This window comes from Carassius gibelio, chromosome B5 (genome assembly GCF_023724105.1).
Source record: "Carassius gibelio isolate Cgi1373 ecotype wild population from Czech Republic chromosome B5, carGib1.2-hapl.c, whole genome shotgun sequence".
Lineage (NCBI taxonomy): Eukaryota > Metazoa > Chordata > Actinopteri > Cypriniformes > Cyprinidae > Carassius > Carassius gibelio.
Genome location: NC_068400.1, coordinates 34,659,411 through 34,680,558, shown reverse-complemented (window position 1 = coordinate 34,680,558; position 21,148 = coordinate 34,659,411). Strand labels below are relative to the sequence as shown.

At 37.5% G+C, this 21,148-nt stretch overlaps 1 protein-coding gene across 1 annotated transcript in view; it reads left to right on the top strand.

Annotated features, from left to right (window-relative positions):
- si:dkey-220k22.1 (multiple epidermal growth factor-like domains protein 9) overlaps window positions 1-21,148 on the top strand; it is a 74,181-nt gene that overhangs the window by 37,006 nt on the left and 16,027 nt on the right. The window contains exon 3 of the mRNA XM_052555874.1: window positions 15,214-15,353. Coding sequence (XP_052411834.1) covers window positions 15,214-15,353 — 140 coding nt within the window. The remainder of the gene's footprint in view (window positions 1-15,213; window positions 15,354-21,148) is intronic.

Sequence of the window (21,148 nt, the reverse complement as noted above, 5' to 3'; positions counted from 1 at the left end):
TATCATATCAGTCGACCACTATACCACACACAATGGTGGTAGAGCCCAGTTGCACTTCTTAATAATCTTGTTACAGAGGATTTAATTCCCATCCAACCAGAAGTGTAAAGAAACTGACACCCAGCAGCTTGAGCCTAACTAAACAAAGCTATAGCACACCGTTAGAGCACTCTTTAGTTTAGTGTATGAGATTACTTTTTCTTTTTTCCATTTGCCATTTTCCAGTTCTGTTTTTATTTGGATAAGTTAAAATGACTTGGCTGCTGATATCTCTAGCCTGTGAGGAGGATTAGTTTAGCCTGCTGTGTGGCCTAATCAAAAGCCAGGCAAAAAAAAAAAACATGATGCTTGCCAAAGGAAAAATAAGATCTCTGCAATGCAAGGGTTTATATTTGATTGGGAGGAAAAAGCACACCCTACTAAATGCTTCTGTTCACTTTTGTAGAAATAAGTTTTAAAGTGGGTGGGAACAAAAGTGTTTAACTTTCTTCTTGTCTAAGCCTAGTTGGTTCCTCAGTGTGCTCTGATATCTGGGCAGACGTTAGAAAATTGTGGAGAGAGAAAGCACTTATTCTGTCTGTGGGGTTTGCACAGATAAATGGGCTCAGATCCAGCTCATTCACTGTCCTATTCAGCTTTATGAAAAGCTGCCGCCCCTCAAACCAGCAAGAACCTCAAGAAGTCGAGCACTGTGGCATTAATGCAGAGCACCCAGCAGACTTTAATCTCACATAAATTAAACATTCAAATAAAGGTCCCCTCACTGAGTGCCTCCAGGTGAGTGCAAATATTAGAATGGAATTTATAATACAAAGTTTTTCAGGGAGAAGAAATTTTAACTTTGTTTAACTTTCTAGTGTGATCCTCTCAAATTGTATAATGTGTAATATTTGTGTGTGTGTGTGTGTGTGTGTGTGTATTATTATTATAATTATTATTAATATTATTAAATATAATTTAATTGCGTTCTATGACCCAACACAAAAAACTATTTGCATTTTTTAGATAAAATTTAAAACATTTGATAATAGGTTTATCAAACGGTTTATTCATTTATATGCTCTTGATCATCAGTAAAAGTCAACTTTGACCCCCATTTGATGATCACTCATCCACTTCCTTTCTATAATTGCTTTTTAGTCTTCTCATTCTCTCCTCGACGGCTCTTTGTGGTCATTCTCGCCAGCTCTGGCCTGTAAGCAGAAGAGGTTATTAAAAGTCTCCAGCTCTGCTCCAAGCACAGTGTGGCTTTGTTCTGTCAGGCCTCCCTCTGCCCTCCACACAATCAGCATTTTCACTGTGTAAACAAGGATTTTTAAATCTTTCGCTTTTTTTATCAGGATGGTTCCTGTACTGGAATATCTCACACTCCCAAGTCTCTTGGCTTGTTACTTGTATTTCTGCTGGTTGATGGTGTTTTCCTACTATTGGACAAACAATGTTTGGCTCTTGGTTGTGGTCCGGAAGCTTGGATTTGTTGCTTCAGATCAAATGGCTAATATTTTAAAAGAGATAAACTGTTAACTGTTAAAAGAGATAAAATGCAGTTTTCTTTGAATGAGGAATAAATGACTATATAAAAAAAACAATTAAATTAAACATAAAGTGGGGCCATGTGCTTTTCCTGTAAATCATATTCTTCTTTAAAGGACAAAAGATTTAGGCTATTGTATTTTTCTTTTTCATCACTTTTAGGGCTTTTTATAAAATAAGAAATAAGCTCTTTATAAAATGCACAAAACATTTATGTATATCAAATTTTCCCAGCAGATGTTGTTAAAAAGGAAGTTATATTTGTTATTGTGTGTTTGGGGAGGGCTTATAGACCACATATCAGCATCACAGTGGCCGAGTCCATGTATTTTATGTAACTTTGGCCTTCTTTTTTTGTTAAGTTGCGTTTTTTGGGCTTATTTTAAAATTTGTTAAAAAAAACTTGACAAGCAACTTTGTTTCCTTACATTTATGGTCACCCCTCTTTTCCCAATATATTGTTGACACTGTCTGCTCACAGCTAATGGCCAATCAGTGCTATAATAAATGTGCTGTAGTGTTATTATTCCTCATTGCATGTCTCCTCCCCCTCATTGGAGTAAAATAGTGATTAACGTGCAATCCAAGAGAGGATGGATAGTAGATGTAAATAGACAAACAAGGCCACCTTCAGAGATGGAGGAAACTTGGGAGAATGTGCAAGGGAGGAAAGGGACCTAATTTAATTTTTTTAATATTTTTATAATGCATTAATCATTAAATCAGTAAATAATTGAGCAGTAATAGCCTACTAATAGTATAGGCATGTGGTTCGAGTTTATTTTATTATATATATAATGCTATTAAAGCTCCCCCTTAGTGCTCGTTTTGTTTTTTTTCTTCTTTTCCATATCCAAAACTATTCTGCTCGCAGGTAATTGGATATTATGTGTCCTCCCACTTTGTCGCAATTAAAAATGTTATAAAATAACTTCTGTTTTTGCTCTTCAAACTCAGAGTGGTTTCAGTTTACTGTATTGCATGCTCATTTTTTATAATAAATAATATAATAATATTGGGCTTGTTTTTGAAGCTGCGTTTGCTTATTTATCTTGGGAGAGTTGGCAACACCGATCAGCGTGATCTTGCGGTATTTCCTTATCAATTCTTATGTTTGCGTGGCTGTAGTTTGTGGACCAGAGAGAGTTGTCTGCGATTCTTCCTTTTTTAAAGTGTTACGGTCCGCGATCTTTTGTGCTGTGTTTTTTTTTTTCTCCATTTTCACTCTCATGCTCTCAGGTACCACCTTCCTTGGATTCTATTGGATATCTTTGCTGTCAATCATCATTAACATCGTTTCCTTTGCCAATCATGCTTGCATCCAAGAGGTTTAAAAGGAGGACATCTGTGAAAGAGCGGGAAGGACATTTTCTGCTGTGACTATGGTGTGCGTTTGTCGTTTTGCTGATTTCTGATCTGATGTTTTCTCAGCTTATTGATGGTTTGGAAGACAAGGAAGGAGTGGAAGAGTTTAGTAAGTCACGTGACCTACATATCTGCACGTAGTGATTTTGGATGTATTAGAAACACTAGTTTAGTTGTGTGCACTTGTTTTTGTATGTTTTGGCTTTAGTGCAGTTAGTGTAGTTTATGACGCTTTTGCGTTGAAGACTTTTCTTTTCTTTCTTTATTAGTTTAGGGGTTTGGGAAGTTAGTTAGTTAGTGGGGCTCATATTTCATTTTATGATTTAAGCGCCACTTTAACTTCCCTTCTCTCCTTTGTCTTGTCTGTTTAATTTGTTGTTCCTTGAGGGCAATAAATATTTCTTGTAGTGCAGTTGTGTCATGTATTCCATTGCCACCTCTTTCCCTGCCTCATTTCTTTAAAATGCAACTTAATGTTACCTCTTTTAACCCCTAGTAAAAACAATTTCATCAGAGACGTAACATTAAATGGGGGCTCTTCTGGGATTTTATATTTTATCACTTTTTTTTCCCTGTTTAGGAAAGAGAAGTGGTCAAGTATGCCCTTTATATAATTTTGCATGTTGAGAGATGTTGGGGTGGTGGCAAAGGGAAGTGTTGGCAAAGGGAAGTGTTGATTTGAGTAGTTGTGAAATGTGGTAAAAGGCAGTGATTCGTAATGCACTTGAAACATGTTCAGTTTAGAAGAGTTTGTTAATAGTCCTTCATTGGAACAGCTTAACTTATGTCGAAAACAGGATTTGTTTGCGATAGCTGATCACTTTAGTTTGACAGTCAATAGACAGAATCGTAAGGCTGATATAAAGAGTCGAATAATAGATAAATTAGTCGAGCTAAATGTCCTTCTGACATCAGGAGTTGTGACGGCTGAAAAGGCCGGAGTTTTAAGCCCTAGTGACGTGGCAGTGGCTTCTTTTAGCTTGGGGGAAGCAGACGTATGTAGTGGTGGAATTAACGTTGAAGCGGAGGTGGAGGCTGAAGCGGAAACGAAAGCTGGTTTGCCACCCTTTGATCCATTATCTCCGGTTTCTTTGGGTTCCGGAGATGATGCGCGAATGAAAGTCCGCTTGGCTCGTCTCCATTATGAGGCACAGGAGCGTACTCAGAAACATCAAGCTGAGATTGATTTACGTTTGCAGATACGGAAATATGAAATCGAGGCTGATACGCAGGTGAGGCTGCGCCAGCTTGAACTTGACGCTAAGGTTGCTAGAGAGCCTGTTGCACGGCCAGTTTCATCTCCTCTATCTGCTGTTTCTCCGGTGGCTGAGTCATCCCACTGCAAATTTGACGTGAGTAAGCACATTGCTCTTGTTCCTCAGTTCAGAGAATCAGAAATAGACTCCTATTTTAATGCCTTTGAGCGGATTGCTAATTCACTCCATTGGCCTAGTGAAGTTTGGTCATTGTTGCTTCAAAGTAAATTGGTAGGCAAGGCTTTGGAAGTTTATTCTACGTTATCTGTTGAAGATAGTCTTAAGTATGATTCTGTAAAGTCTGCCATACTTCGTGCATATGAGTTAGTACCTGAAGCGTATAGGCAAAAATTCAGAACTTGTAAGAAAACTTCTAGCCAGACGTTTGTGGAATTTGCTCGAGATAAAGGTACACTCTTTGATAAATGGTGTGCGGCAAACAAAGTAAATGATTTTGATTTGTTGCGTGAGCTAGTTTTACTAGAAGAGTTTAAAAATTGTTTGCCTGAGAAAGTGGTAGTTTACCTGAATGAACAAAAGGTAACTTCGATGTCATCTGCTGCTGTGCTAGCTGATGAGTTTATCTTAACTCACAAAAATGTTTTTGTACCTACACGTTCTGAAAATTTGAAACCGATTGTTGATGTTCCCAGTGTCCAGTTTGTGCACTCGAAAGTTAATTCACCGCGAGCTAGAGAGGATCGCGAGTGTTTTTATTGTCATAAAAGAGGGCACATTGTTGTAGATTGTTCATTGCTGAAGCGAAAACAACAATTTCAAGCGAAGTCAGTAGGGTTTGTGAAAACTCTTAATCCTGCTGTTGTTTTCTCTGGTGACAAAGTTGAAGAGACCTATCGACCGTTTCTTCTTAGAGGCCTGATTTCTCTTTCTGGAAATGCTGATGAGCAAAAGGAAATTACGATGCTTAGGGATACTGGTTCGATGCAATCTTTTGTCGTGGAGAATAAGTTGCAATTTTCTGATGTAACTTCATGTAGCTCCAGTGTAATTGTACAAGGTATTGAGATGGGATGTGTAAAAGTGCCTTTGCATAATGTGCATTTGCAAAGTGATCTGTGTACTGGGTTTGTTCGAGTGGCAGTTTGTACTTCGCTTCCTGTGAAAGGAGTGGATTTCATATTGGGAAATGACTTGGCTGGAGGGAAAGTTATGCCCTTGTTGGAGGTTTTGGATAAACCAGAAGTCAGTGTGATAAATGAGGTGGGTGAAACATACCCTCATGTTTTTCCCATGTGCGCGGTTACCCGTGCGCAGTTGCGAAGTTTAAAAGAAGTGGAGTTGAATGACACTTTTTTTTCCTGCTGTAGTTAATGGAGAGAAAGAAATTATTTCTGACTTTCCTAAACAAAAGAAAATGGAAAAATCTCAAGAACTACTGACTGATTCAGATTCGTTGATTTTAAAAGTTTCACGAGATAAGTTAATTTCTGCCCAAAAAGAGGATGAAAGTCTCACTACCGCTTTTAACTCCGTTGTCTCTTTTGATCTGACTAAGAATAAGCAGAATGCTTATTTTGTTGAAAATGGTTTGTTGCTTCGAAAATGGTGTGCATCACCAAAGCAAGATTTAGACTGGGATGTTTCTTATCAGATTGTGGTTCCTGTTTTATATCGACCACATGTGCTATGTTTGGCGCATGATCATCCACTGTCAGGACATCTTGGTGTTCGGAAAACTTATAGTCGGATCTTAAAGCATTTTTTTTGGCCCGGACTGAAAAAGGATGTAGTTTGCTATTGTCGTTCTTGTCACACATGTCAAGTTGTTGGAAAACCAAACCAGATTGTTCCACCTGTTCCATTGAAACCAATCCCTGTGCTAGGAGATCCGTTTGAACATGTACTAGTAGACTGTGTGGGCCCTTTCCCAAAAACGAAAAGTGGTAATCAATTTTTACTAACCGTGATGTGTTTATCTACTAGGTTTCCAGAGGCGATTCCTTTAAGAAAAATTACGGCACCGAGTGTTGTGAAAGCACTTGTGAGATTTTTCTCGATATTTGGGTTGCCTAAAATTGTACAAAGTGACCAGGGTACAAATTTTATGTCCAATGTATTTAATCAGGTAATGAAGACCCTAGCAATTACCCATCGCACGTCTAGTGCTTATCATCCGGAGAGTCAAGGTGCGCTGGAAAGATTTCACCAGACACTGAAATCTATGTTGCGAAAGTACTGTCTAGAGACAGGTAATGATTGGGATGAGGGAATACCTTTGTTGATGTTCGCTGTAAGAGAAAGTGTGCAGGAATCTCTTGGATTCAGCCCTGCTGAACTTGTATTTGGACACCAGGTACGTGGTCCTTTGAAGGTTTTGAAAGACAAAATTTTGGAGAATGATCTCAGTGCGAAAACAAATTTACTGGACTATGTGACAAAATTCAGAGAACGCTTGGATAAAGTTTGTTCGTTAGCTAAGGAATCTCTTGCTAAGGCACAACAAGGAATGAAACGTAACTTTGACAGGAAGGCCGTTATGCCTTCTTTTATGCCTGGAGATTCAGTTCTCGTATTTTTACCCATCCCCGGATCTTCACTTTCTGCTCGATTCTTTGGTCCTTATGAGGTAAAGGAGAAAATTAGTGAAACTAATTATGTGATCTGTACTCCTGACAGAAAACGGAAGACTCGTATCTGTCATGTGAACATGTTGAAACTTTATCATGTTCGAAAGTCACCCGAGGCAAACGTGGTTAAAGCTGTCGAATCTCCTGTTTTCTCCGTTGCAGCTGTGACTGAAATAACATCTGTACCTGATTTAAATCCTGAGGATGATGGAGTAATTTTTCGCAATCTTCCTCAAGTTACTGTGAGGTTGACTAACTCTGAAATTTTGAAAGATCTCAGCTCATATTTTAAAAATTTGGATGAACATCAGAAAAATGATCTTATTCAGCTTATTTCAGAGTTTAAATGTCTGTTTAAAGATGTGCCAACATTGACAAATGTTTTGCACCATGACATTGATGTTAAAGATGCTCGTCCGATTAAACAACATGCGTACAGAGTTAATCATGTGAAGCGTGCGGTAATGCGTCAGGAAGTTGACTATTTATTGGAGAATGGTCTTGCAAAACCAAGCTGTAGTCCGTGGAGTTCACCATGCATTTTAGTTCCAAAGCCGGATGGTTCTTTTAGATTCTGCACTGATTTTAGGAAAGTGAACGCAGTTACTGTGCCTGATAGTTATCCACTTCCTCGAATGGAGGACTGTGTTGATAATGTTGGTTTTGCACAGTTTGTAAGTAAGTTAGACATGTTAAAAGGCTACTGGCAAGTCCCGCTTACTTTTAAAGCTTCTGAAATCGCAGCTTTCGTTACCCCTGATTCATTTCTGCAGTATACTGCGATGGCTTTTGGACTTAGAAACGCACCGGCCACATTTCAAAGGCTCGTTAATAAGATTTTAATTGATGTGCCAAATTGTAGTGCCTATTTGGATGATTTGGTGGTTTATTCCAAAGAGTGGAGTGAACACATTAAGTCACTTCGAATGGTATTTGAGCGTTTGGCAAAAGCCTTATTAACTCTTAATTTAGCCAAGTGTGAATTTGGTCAAGCGACGGTGACTTATCTTGGGAAAGAGGTGGGGCATGGTCAAGTTCGACCAGTAGAAGCTAAAGTGAGGGCAGTTTCAGAATTCCCTGTTCCTAATACTCGACGAGAACTTCGAAGATTTTTGGGAATGGTTGGATACTATCGGAGTTTTTGTAGGAATTTTTCATCCGTTGTTAGTCCTCTTACTACTTTGTTAAGCCCTTCGAAGTCTTTTATGTGGAATGCTGAGTGTCAGTATGCTTTCGAAAGCGTGAAAGCGCTTTTGTGCAATTCACCTGTTCTTCAGGCTCCCAACTATGAACGTTCTTTTCAGCTTGAAGTAGATGCTAGTAATGTTGGAGCTGGAGCTGTTCTTCTGCAGGAAGACGAACAAGGAATAACCCATCCAGTGAGTTATTTTTCGCGAAAGTTTAACAAAAACCAGTTAAACTATTCTACGGTCGAGAAAGAAACTCTAGCTTTAATACTTGCTCTACAACATTTTGAAGTTTACCTTGGTTCTAGCATACTTCCAGTTGTTGTGTATTCCGATCATAGTCCAATAGTGTTTCTTTCTAAAATGTACAATCATAATCAAAGATTGACTCGTTGGTCTTTGTTGCTCCAGAGTTATAATATTGAGATAAGACATAAGAAGGGGGCTGATAATGTGTTCGCAGACACTCTTTCTAGAGTTTAAACTTTTTACAAAAGGTTTACTCTTAAGTGGGGGAGTGTTACGGTCCGCGATCTTTTGTGCTGTGTTTTTTTTTTTCTCCATTTTCACTCTCATGCTCTCAGGTACCACCTTCCTTGGATTCTATTGGATATCTTTGCTGTCAATCATCATTAACATCGTTTCCTTTGCCAATCATGCTTGCATCCAAGAGGTTTAAAAGGAGGACATCTGTGAAAGAGCGGGAAGGACATTTTCTGCTGTGACTATGGTGTGCGTTTGTCGTTTTGCTGATTTCTGATCTGATGTTTTCTCAGCTTATTGATGGTTTGGAAGACAAGGAAGGAGTGGAAGAGTTTAGTAAGTCACGTGACCTACATATCTGCACGTAGTGATTTTGGATGTATTAGAAACACTAGTTTAGTTGTGTGCGCTTGTTTTTGTATGTTTTGGCTTTAGTGCAGTTAGTGTAGTTTATGACGCTTTTGCGTTGAAGACTTTTCTTTTCTTTCTTTATTAGTTTAGGGGTTTGGGAAGTTAGTTAGTTAGTGGGGCTCATATTTCATTTTATGATTTAAGCGCCACTTTAACTTCCCTTCTCTCCTTTGTCTTGTCTGTTTAATTTGTTGTTCCTTGAGGGCAATAAATATTTCTTGTAGTGCAGTTGTGTCATGTATTCCATTGCCACCTCTTTCCCTGCCTCATTTCTTTAAAATGCAACTTAATGTTACCTCTTTTAACCCCTAGTAAAAACAATTTCATCAGAGACGTAACAAAAGTCATGCAGTGTGTAAATTCCTGTCACCGATCCATCGTGCAATCACTGCCTTGTGATCACAGCAGCAACTGAATGCTACTCCAGATAGTTGTGCAGTGTGAAAACAACAATGATCAAATGAATTTGAAAATCATGCAGTGTGAACTCTGCATTTTTATTTCCAGAAACTCAAAGTATTTTTGGAAGAGATTGTGGCAGGATAATGGCATTCAATGGTGAACAATCACCACAGTCAATAACAGAGTCAATTAAACAGTATTAAATTTAAAGGAGATGTATTATGCCACTTTTTACAATATATCATATAAGTCTGCGGTGTACCCAGAATGTGTCTGTCAAGATTCAGCTCAAAATACCCCACAGATCATTTATCATATAATAAAAAAAGCCTTTTTTGAGTGGAAGCAGAAACACGCTGTTTTTTATTCCTGTTTCTTTAAATGCAAGTAAGCTGCTGCTCTCCGCTCCCTTTTCCAGAATAGAGCTGTGCCATTTCACCTCAGACCTGCTAAAAAACATCTGTTTTGGTTCTGATTATCACGTTTATCATGCTGAAATCATGGTTTTTAAACCATATTAGTTTAAACTTCTGATATACGGTTTTCTGAGTGCACACATAAAGAAAGTGTCTGTCATAGCATGTGAGCACTAAACTAAAGCTGCATTTACACTAGCAGAGACTTTTGTCGCTGAATGTCGTCATGGGCTGGCGATGAAGTTGCTAGTGGGCGTTTTCAGTACTGGTTGTCTTGACTGCAAATCAGGTTTCTTGCTGCAAAGTACAAACATTTTGGAGGCAAAAGACTAAATATAATCTAAATTAAATCCATACATACAAACAATAATTAATGAGAATCAGATCCTAATTTTTTCCATTGCGTATGTTTATCTATGCTAAGAGGAGAACGATCACATGAGCTCTACCGTCTTCTTTACTATTGGCTGTCACTCCTGAAAGTCGTTCTTCATTTGTATAAAGTTGAAGGATTCTGAACTTTGTACATCACTGGACATGCCCTATTCGGTCGACCAATGGTTGCTGTCGCTCGTGTCTCCATTGAAATGAATGGGATTGTGTCGCTTTGTTGTTGAGTGTCGTTTGTAGTGTGAATGGGGCTTAAGTGCCTTCCATGGCTGACACCACAGCCGTCGGTGTATGAATGAGTGAGTGAATGGGTGAATGTGAGGTAACATGTAAAGCGCTTTGGATTGCCATTGGTCTGTTGAAAGCACTATATAAATGCAGTCCATTTAATCATTTACTAATATTACTACTACATCACTAGGGGAGCGAAATCCTATCTTGAAATCACCCTCAGTGAAGCTGAAAAGCTTTTCTTATGGCATGCCCGACAAGCATGCACTTCAACTGAACATGACAGTCTGCTTTAGCACCACTGAACCATAGGACGCCAAGAGCTTTCAGAAGGTTATTTGACTGCACTGAAAACCTTTCATATAACCACCATATAATTCAGAGATCAGCATAACCCACTACCGCAATAAAACTGGGTTATACATTAGAGGTTCCAAACCACCCAGGCCTCAAGCCACACTGCCCTTAAATAGTCTGGAAGGAAGTAGCCAAGTGCTAAAGCAGTGACCACCATTAGTTTTCCCTGGATAGTGTGCATGAATGTCAGCTACAAACTAAATGGTATTGCACAAATGGATTTCATTAAAAAAGCACTTCCCTTAATAACCAACATGAGTATAATGATGCACAATAACAGTGTGAGGATTCACAAATAATTGCACTGCAGCTTTTTAATAGTTAATATATATTGGCTATTTTCCCCATAATGAGTGGGTAGGAACTATGCTGTGCCATTGTGCCATCATCATTTCCACAATTTGCTAAAACGATTCATTAATTAATCTTGACAAGTGCAAAGGCCGCATTATTTAAGAAAGGTTTTAAATTTGCTTACACAGCATGGTAAATGCTTGTCTTTTCTTAGAATTGTTGCCCTGGTGATTATACTGTAATAGACTTTCAGTTAAATCACAGTGGGGTACTTTCTGGTGATCTGAGGTGTTGTTGCCAGGGAAACCTCAACATTCTTACAGCCTCAGGGTGAAGTCGGCTAGTGTATTCTCGCCAGTTTTTCAGAGCTTGAGTTTGCGACCAGTGCAGTTCTAAATTGTGTGATTCGGCATTTTTAATGTTTCCTTTTGTTTTCGGTAGGAACATCTCATTTGTGTTGCTTTTGTTTTGCTGGTTTCCAAGAGGGTTTTTTTGAAATATATTCTCCATCTTCCATTGTTTAGGAAAGCAGAGAAGATAGTCATTTACTGAGCAAAAAGTAGACATTGGTTGACTCATTTACTTATTTTGGGAAGACATTGAAATTCATTGAAATTCACAGGACATTATACAGCCCATGACAGAAGTGTGCTTCTCAAATGAGTCTCTTTTTCTTCCTAGACATTAGATGGGTTACAGTCATGGCTCAGTTCTCTCTAGACATGGCTGTGAGGCCAAACATCAAAGTTATTGACTTGTGCTGTGGAGGATCATGGTGTCAGCTTACAGCTTAAAGAGGCAGAATGAAAGTTCTTTGAGATGCTCTTTCTCAGCACACAGGGTCTGCTCTGTATGATGCTTGCTTTTACTCTCTCTCTCTCCCACTCAATCGCTTCTTCTCTTTTTGCACATTGCACTTCAACAGATTTCATCCAGTAATAAAAAAAAACACATCAAGACATTTGACCATTTAGTTTGTGTCTTAAGTCATAGCTCAAGGGTTTTCATTCTTAAAGTGTGTTTTAATGAATGGCTGTGCATGTCAGCAATTAGCAAACAATGCAGACATGGAGTGACGAGGCATGATTTTGTGGGAGTGTGTGTAGTGCATCCAAAAAAAGTTTAATTTGCTCAATACTTACATGCTGTCCCCAGAAGTTGATGGGACACTTAAAGTTGATACTTCAAATACCATGTAATAAAAAATGGTAATCCACTTTTCAATTCATGAATGCGTGTATAACAGTTGGCCAGAAGTAATGTGATTTTGAATTATTTAATTTATTCATGCATGCATGTATTTATTTACTTGTTTACTTATTTACTTGAATACTTCCTGTTTATATGGTGGGGTAAGCGAAAATGTCTGCAGAAATCCTGATAATATTTTGGGAAACACATGGTCTTAGGTCTAGTTGCAGTTGTTATGTGCTTTTTAAAATTAATTTTAGTGTAGTGGCTTTTGCTCTAAATTATGTATCCTAGTGGAACCGGTAGGAATACTGATTTGATTTAAGAGGTTGAGTTCAACAGAACCGACATGTCAGCGTTATTTATCTCAGGAACTGTGAGTTCAGCATCAGTCAGAATAACAAGTAGTCTAATTACTCTGAACTTCTTATTGTACATGTGGAGAGTAAAGTTACTGAGAGTGAATTGAGTGTGAGTGTCTGTGTGAAAAAAATAATTGCAGATATATCTTCATAGGTTTCACAAGCCTTTCCCAGAAGAAATCATCCTTCTGCATTTCTCATTTGCGCTTCAAAAGTCTGAAGTGTGTAACAGTATAATCAGAAGTTTTCTCATCTCAGGGAGTTTCGGTTCCTTTTCATTTTAAATGCTCTGATATTGTTACACTTTAATTTCTAATGTAGAGCATATTTACCCTTCTCTGTTTCTCTTCTAGCAGTACAAAGAAATTGCATTACAAGCACAGGCACTAATGACATTTTTCATATAACCCAGGACAGGAAAGAGTCTGGTGTACAGTATCCTACCTGCTGCGAAATCCAATGCAAATCAAATACATTTAGGTATTTGTTGTTTTGTAAACCTTAGTCATTTCATATTAGTGGTTAAACATATTGTAATTGATCTGTGATCCGTACGGACCAAGTCCTACAGTTTGGCACGCACAGGCCACACACACACATGAAGGGCGCACATGCGTTTCACAGGGCGCGTGAACACCGAACTGAATCCTCTTCTGTATCCTCTTCTTAATCCTCTAAACAGACATATAGACAAATAATTATGACAAAATACCCATCTCGACAATCATTCAGGTAAACACAGTCAGTTATGCCTCAAGTGAATGAAAACAGCTGAGAAAGAAATCAAACTTAATGTGTATCATAATATCGTATCCGTGCATCAGGTCTTAAAGGGACAGCATCCTATAATTACTGCTGCTATAATAAATGATCATCAAACAATAAAACAGCTGTAAAAAAATCTGTATTTAGTTTATACAGTGAAAACTCTGCAGTGTTATTTTCCCGAATTATTAAATTTCTGTATTTTAATACTACCATCCTTATTTTATTTGTAACATTCTGTAGAATTTATCTAAGCTTGTAATTTGTGTATTTGTTCTTATTTTTACTGGCTGTTCTCTTGTCTCTTTAAAGGGATAGTTAACCCAAAAATGAAAATTTGATGAAAAATTGAAGTCATTAACCGCCAGGGAATCCAATATGTAGGTGAATTTGTTTCTTCAGTAGAACACAAACAAAGTTTTTTAGCTCTAACTGTTGCAGTCTGTCAGTCAGTCAGAGGGCTCTATTTTAACGACCTAAACGCAAAGTTTAAAGTGCACGACGCAGGTGCACTCAGGACGTGTCCAAATCTACTTTTGCTATTTTAACAACGGAAAAACGGTCCGTGCCCCAGGGCGCATTTTTGGAATGGGTTGCCCCTATTTTCTTAATGAGTAATGGGAGTAAAGTTCAATACACCAGTCAGTGTGTCATCTCCCATTCCCTTTAAGAGTGAGATGCGCTCGCGCCATGGCGGATCGCTATTTACATGGCGGAATTTGTTGGCGGAAAAGCTGAACGCTTCTCGAGTCATGAAACCGATCTGCTCATGCGCACAGTTAAAGCTCGTGAGCAGATCATCTACGGGACATGCAAGAATCCACCAAAGCTTCCCGAGGTGAAGAAGGCGTGGGATGAAGTAGAATTTAATTCATCATTATAAGTAGTAATATGCTGAATTGCAAATAGGTAGCCTAATTCGAATACACGCAATTACTATCCATCATTACATTTTTATATTTATTTAGCTTAGACAATAATATTCTTTTACACTGTAATCCTTTTGTTTTTAATATTTGGTATGTTGTATGTGTGTAATAAGTTAAAGTGCACTGTGAAACCACCCAGAGGTGCATTTTCTACCAACAAAAAAATATTGCGCCATTGATTTTAGACTTTAGACCAGGTTTGAGTTGGTCTGTGGTCTATGGAGAGTATGTCTATTTTCAGCTCCTTAAAATAGCAATGCCCCTGGACACACCTCTTTTTTAGACCAGCACGCCCATGGGCGCACAAATAGGCACAAATGCATTTACTAATTAAACGACATGGCGCTGGATGGGAAAATGCGGACAGTGCCGGACTGAAACGAGCAAACACACTTGCGCTACATCTTGAGTCGTTGTTAACTAAGAAGATGCGCAAATAAACGCTGAAAATTAATGTGGATTTGCGCAGCTTCTCAGTTAACAATTGCTCTGTGTAGTAACAGCTGCTAGATGTGAAATCACGCACCTGATGGAATTTACCGCTGATTAGAGAACCGGCTTTACTGACGAGATGCACATAACGATCGGCCAATTGTGATCGGCACACCCCTAACCTTGTGTCACATTGCGCCGGGTGAATGATAGGGTCCTGAATCAAAAGCCGTAATGTGATCCGAAACAAGAGATTAGTGATCCATTGAACCACTATTTCATATTATTTATGCCTAAGTGTTACTATAATTGATAAATTTGGATTTTCATCAAAGATCAATGCATCCCAATGTTTTTACGCCTCTAGTTTACAGTATTACTTCTAACAGATGTTGCTTCAGCTTTCATGGAGTGACTCTATTAACATGTGATGAATGGGAAGGAGCAGCTATTCTGGCAGTTCACAGGAAACCTGGTGTTTGATGTGGACAGAGGTTGTAACCTCTCTGGGTCTGGCTTTGGAAGGATACTGTACGCTTTTTAAGGAACAATGTGTCTTTCTTTCTGTGCCTCTGTAACTCTCTCTAACTCCATGACTGTTTCTCTGTATTTTTCTGGCAGTTCAGGCATGTGCATCTGCAAGAGTGAAGTGCATGGGGACAAGTGTCATGACTGCCGCCCAGGCTTCTCGCGGGCGAACAGCACTGGGTGCCAACCATGCCAATGTAATAATCATAGCAGCTACTGCCACCCACAGACAGGTGAGCCACCCACATGCACACAACAAAAGTAGTAAAAGAAGCCAGAACACTGTTTGCATTCATTTATCACACAGAGATCTCTGTTTGGAGTGTAGTTGAACCTCAATCTCCAGAAACTTCCTGTTATCTATCTAATTAGTCATATAACTGATGCTTTTATCCAAGTACATTTATTACAGTGGCAAATCCCAGAACCCCTGGAGCAAATTTAGATTAAGTGTGAGATTAAGTGTGTATGTTCACGGATCGCCCCTTGCAAGGATTTAACTAGTAATGCATTGACTAATCAATGGTATCAGCTGATTAATGGTCATTTACTGTGCAGATTGCAAATTTTCTAAAAACATACATTGATCAGATCTGAGTATTTTTTCTGTATGTACAGGGTATACAGATTTAAGCATTTCCTAACCTGGGAAGTATGACACATGTCCTTAAACAATTACTAAACAAACTGAAGAAGAAACACACACACACACACACAAAATTAATTTGTTTTAAATGAACGGATTGTTTCTGACAGCACTACAATAGCTAGTGTACTAATAATAATTCACCAATAATACATCTAGCAGCTGTCAGCCAGTTTAAAATTCAACACCTGTCAATTGCCAAATGCAAGTAAAAAATTGGTTGTTGGTTAGTATATAAAGGAGTATTACTCACCATTTGGTCCAATTATCAAATTGCATGGTCTGCGTTTTAAATAAAGTATACACTCTTAAAAATATAGGTGCGTAAAAGGTTCTTAATAGTGATGCCATAGAACAACCATTCAGTCAAAGTATCTTTAAAACAATCAGAACCTTTTTTTGCCACAAAGAACCTTTTGCGAAACAAAGTTTCTTCAGATGTTAAAGGCTCTTTATGGATCCATTTAGACAAAAATGATTCTTCCATGGCATCGTGAAGTACCTTGATTTCTAAGAGTGTACAATCTGATGCTCTGCATGCTTTAGAGTAGCATGCGCCATTGTGTTACTTGCAAGGAGCTCATGAACCTTTAATTTAGTGTCTTTGAGTGTCTAAATGAGTTTGGGACATTAGAGAAAATCTTTAAGGTGTCCAAACGCTTTTATACGTCAAAATAAAAGCTTGTTTAACATTTGAAAGCAAGAAACTGAAGAAAGCCATAAAAATTAACAATTGTAATTTTACTGTAAAATAAATTAATATGACAAGCCTCCAATTCCATTATATTTGTTGTTATATCACAAGAATTGTTTGCATTGTTTCTTACACCGCCTTTGTTGCCCCTAGAGACTGTTCCTATTATAAATTATAAACCATTTATATAAAGGATATAAAAAGGCTTTTGTTATGTCAGTCCACTGCAGTAACCAAAGACGAGTGTTGATGCTGATGCGCAGCAGCCATGTCATCACTCTCACTAATCAGCTGCACATAAGCACTTCCTGCTGCTGTATGCACTGACAGCACTGCAGAGCTTTAACCCATACTGTATCTCTCTCACCACACAAGCGCTTCAGTTTTCAAACACACAGGGGATTTCAAACTTATTTTCTAAAATGTAAAGGCAGGGATTTATTTTCTAACCCGGGATCTTTATAAATATGTGCCTGTGGCTTCATTTCTGCAAAATATTACATGGCTTCTTGCACGTTTAACATACTTTCAAAGTGAAATGTCCAGTGAGTGGAATACATATGGAGCTGATTATGTGATGATTCAATGCAGTCTGGTAAATGTGTTTTGAGAAAAAAATGGAATTGCATGAAAATTTGTCTTTATTTATTGATAATATGCCCTATAATCAATATAAAGAAAAAGGTATATGTACTATTTTGGAGTTTTGAAAATATAGGTATAGGTATGTATTTGAGCCTGGGTTAGTACAGAATAAACCCCCTCCCTGAGTCTAGTGGGTCCCTGGACTCTAATTTGAAAATCCCAGTCTTCAGATACTTTCTGTATCCTCCAGGCAGTTTTCATATGTAATGAAGATTGTCCAATAATCGCTCACTGTGTTTTTAAAGGCTTTTCTCTTAAATATATATATATATATTGTGTCATCATTTACTCGCCCCTCATATCATTAAAAACCCCATCATTCGCAAACCATGAGGGTTCATATATAATGACAAAATTTGCATATTTGGGGTGAACTATCTCTTTAGGAAAGACATGTTGTTATGTCAGATCACGTTCAGAATCTGTTTTTGTCCTTATTTCCTTTTTGTGGCAAAGGCTGATGAGAGGTTTGAGCATTGCTGTACAAGAATCCATCAAGTGTCATTTGGCTGATGTATTTTTTCACTCTCTCTTTCCATTAGCTGATTTTCTGTCAGATATTTTGCTGTTCAGTGTTCGCTTTACCAGTCTGATATAATTTTCTAATTTTCAGTATGCAAGTGTTACCTTTAGAATTAGCTTTTTCCCCAAAATTCTGGTTAAGTAGGAACATAATTTTTATAATGACAGTTTGGAACAGAAGCCTTACATCTAATATATATATATTTTTTTGTCTGTTTTTGATATTTGATGCATTGTCCCTATAGCTGTCTGTGCTTTTTCCCTAGCATCCATTTGTGCCACTCCAGCAGTGTTTAATGTTCCTGTCAGCATGCCCTATGCTTTCTAAAAGCCAATAATGTACATACGCAGACAAGCACGGAGAGCCTCCATTACCTTTCTGCCATTACGTCAGATACCACAGCAGGAGTCAAACTGTCCCAACCAGTGCCTCCGAGCCAGTGAATCTTGCCAGTCGTATGTCCTTGCAGTGAGACGAAGGGATATTGTTACATTAGTTCAGCACAATTTGAGCTATTGAGGAGAACCAGGACATCTGAATGTGTATCTTGTCTTTCTTTGGTCTTTTCTGCTCACCATTCTTAGCTTAAACATTTCATTCATTCTTGTTACACCCTTTAGACCTGAAATAATCCTGTTTCCTGCCTGGTTTCTCAGATCAGCCATTGTCAGTACATTGGTGCATTCACTTTACATGTCAGCAGCAGATGTTTCATCTTCAAAATTCAAAATTACATTCCTGTTCACTGCGATGCAAAAAGCATTCACTGCAAGTTGTATTTGATATGGCATTTGTGACCCAGGACCACAAAACCAGTCTTAAGCACTATTCGGACGGGACTAGTTTTCTAAACTACGTTTGAGTTTCGATTCTTACCACCTGACGTCTGTGATTTTCATGTACCAATTCGGACAGGACTAGTATCTCCATGTTTATTACAGAGGTGGGAGGGTCTGATTTGTGCATCTGGGCGTCACAGAGATCAAGCGCTCTGTATGCGTGCATTGCATTCATTCAGAATGATTGCCATTAGTATTATTACACAATAAATACTAAATGGCTAGTATAACAAAACCATGTTAATGTGTGGTTCCTTTAGTTTAACTTGTTTTCCTTCTTTTTTTTTTATTAAATGTAATTAAAACATTATGTAACTGAGTGCATAAATTAACGTGAGTAATCTTACCTGATGCTGATATTACAATAGCCGGTATTAACAGTTTACGCGATCTTGCTCTTGATTTTATTAGTTGTATTATTTTTTTATTATAATTTATTTGCCGCTAAGCAAATATATCAAACATCCGCGCGGTAAGATTATCTACGGTAATTCACGTTGGCCAAAACACACAAGGAAACGCGTTGTGAAATAAAATATCACCGGCAATCACAGACATTCACATTCGGACGGGATTAGTTTTCTAATCTTCACTGAGTTTGCTGAAAAACGGTAGGTAATTTGCTCTGGAATTATCACAGAGGTTGTGTGAGAAAAACACAGACGTGGCAGATTCAGACGGGATTAAAATCACCAAGTACGCCTGTGAAACTCAGATTTCTCTAACGACCCCCTGTAAAACTAGTCCCGTCCGAATAGGGCTTTACAGTAAGTCACTGGGGTATATTTGTAGCGATAGCCAAAAATACATTGTATGGGTCAAAATGATTGATTTTTCTTTTATGCCAAAAATTAATAGGATATTAAGTAAAGATCATTTTCAATGAAGATATTTTGTAATTTTCTACTGTAAATATATCAAAACTTGATTTTTGATTGATAATAATATGCATTGCTAAGAACTTAATTTGGACAAATTTAAAGGCGATTTTCTCAATATAGATTTTTTGCACACTCAGATTCCTGATTTTCAAATAGTTGTATCTCAGTCAAGTATTGTCCTATTATAACAAATAAAAAAAATATTTATACAGCTTTCAGATGATGTATACATCGTAATTTAAAAAACAAAAAATACCTTTATGACTGGTTTTGTGGTCCAGGGTCACATTTGTCAACAGCATGATAAACATTTATATTTTTAGCTCCCTCAGGTCTTCTGGTGAAGTTGGGGGATTAACCACAAGACTTTTAAAATTGTAACAAATGCTGTTGATTATATGTTGAAATTTATTTTAGATTTAAGTTGAACAGTCGAGCTCAGGCTTTGTGCATTTATCTACAGACCTCTCAAACATGAGGACTTTCTGTGCTGACTAAATCTAGCAGGTGTGGCCTGTACTTCTCTCACTAAGTTTTCAAACAAAGCTGTGTTTAGTTCAATAAATAGCTGCCTGATCAGTGAAATTATTCCATACAGCTTGTAACTACAGTGTTGATCCATTCAATTCCATTCATTCCAAAACACATTTTCACTTTCAAACAGTAAAAAAAAAAAATATTTTTTTTTTTTAGTTTTCAGTGCATGTCGCAGTATAGAGTCTGCTCTTCTAAGAGTCTTTAAAGATCTTTTTGTTGTCTGTGAACTCTAAAATCTTTTCTGGACCTTAACATTGCTTTCGACATAATCATTCATGCAATTCATTGTATTGTGATTGACATTCATTTGCTCCACTGGAATAATCCAACATTACACCTCTTGAGATCTTCAGACAATCCCAGTTAGACTTGAAGAGTGATTGTGTCCTTGCTTCAGGACTGTGAAGCATTTCAGAGTATTTTGCCCATTGCTATTGATTTATCTAAAACCCTGTCTATGGATAACCTTCACTCTTTGGTCTGTGCAAGAGCTTTACTATTGAATTGAATGTGTTATGTGTAATACTTTGTCTTATTGTTTGTTTTGATTTTGACTTATTGTTATTTTTGTATAATGTAAATATCATTATAATATTTATTGATGTTTTGAATTTGCTTATTTTATTATATTTTGAGTTATTTATTTTTTTTGTTTATTTTTGTTGTGTTTTTGTCATTTAGGCTTTTTTGTTTTTATTTATTTATATATCGCTTTAATTGATGTTTATTTAAGTTTTGGTTTTATGTATATCAGTTCTTAAACTTACATTTATTTCAGTTAATTGCAGAGGTAGGATTTCCCATTTTCGTTTTAGTTTTTTAAAGGTAAGTTTGTAGTGTAATAATATGGGTTTACTAAATGTACAATATTTTATTTCAGCTTTATTTCAATTACCAAAAACAATTTAATAGTTTTAGACCCAGTCTATCCAATTTCACTGTCAGACAATGAACTACACTTGGGTAATTTCACATGTGCATTGCTTTTGCTCCGTGTTTTTCCGATTTCTTTAATCTGACCCATTAAAGGTGTTCAGTCCAGGCACGTGTCCTTAGGTTAATTAGGTTAATTGAACATTCTAAATTGTCCCGGACGTGTGTGTAAAGAAAAGACTTGTGTGTGGATTGACTTGTGTAACTGGTTCTCAACATGAACATAGCCATAAATGCTGGAATGGCGTTAAGAAAGAAATAAACAAGCAAACAAACTTTTACTTATTTACAGGCTATGCATGTGTTTGATTTTCATCTCATGCATACAAC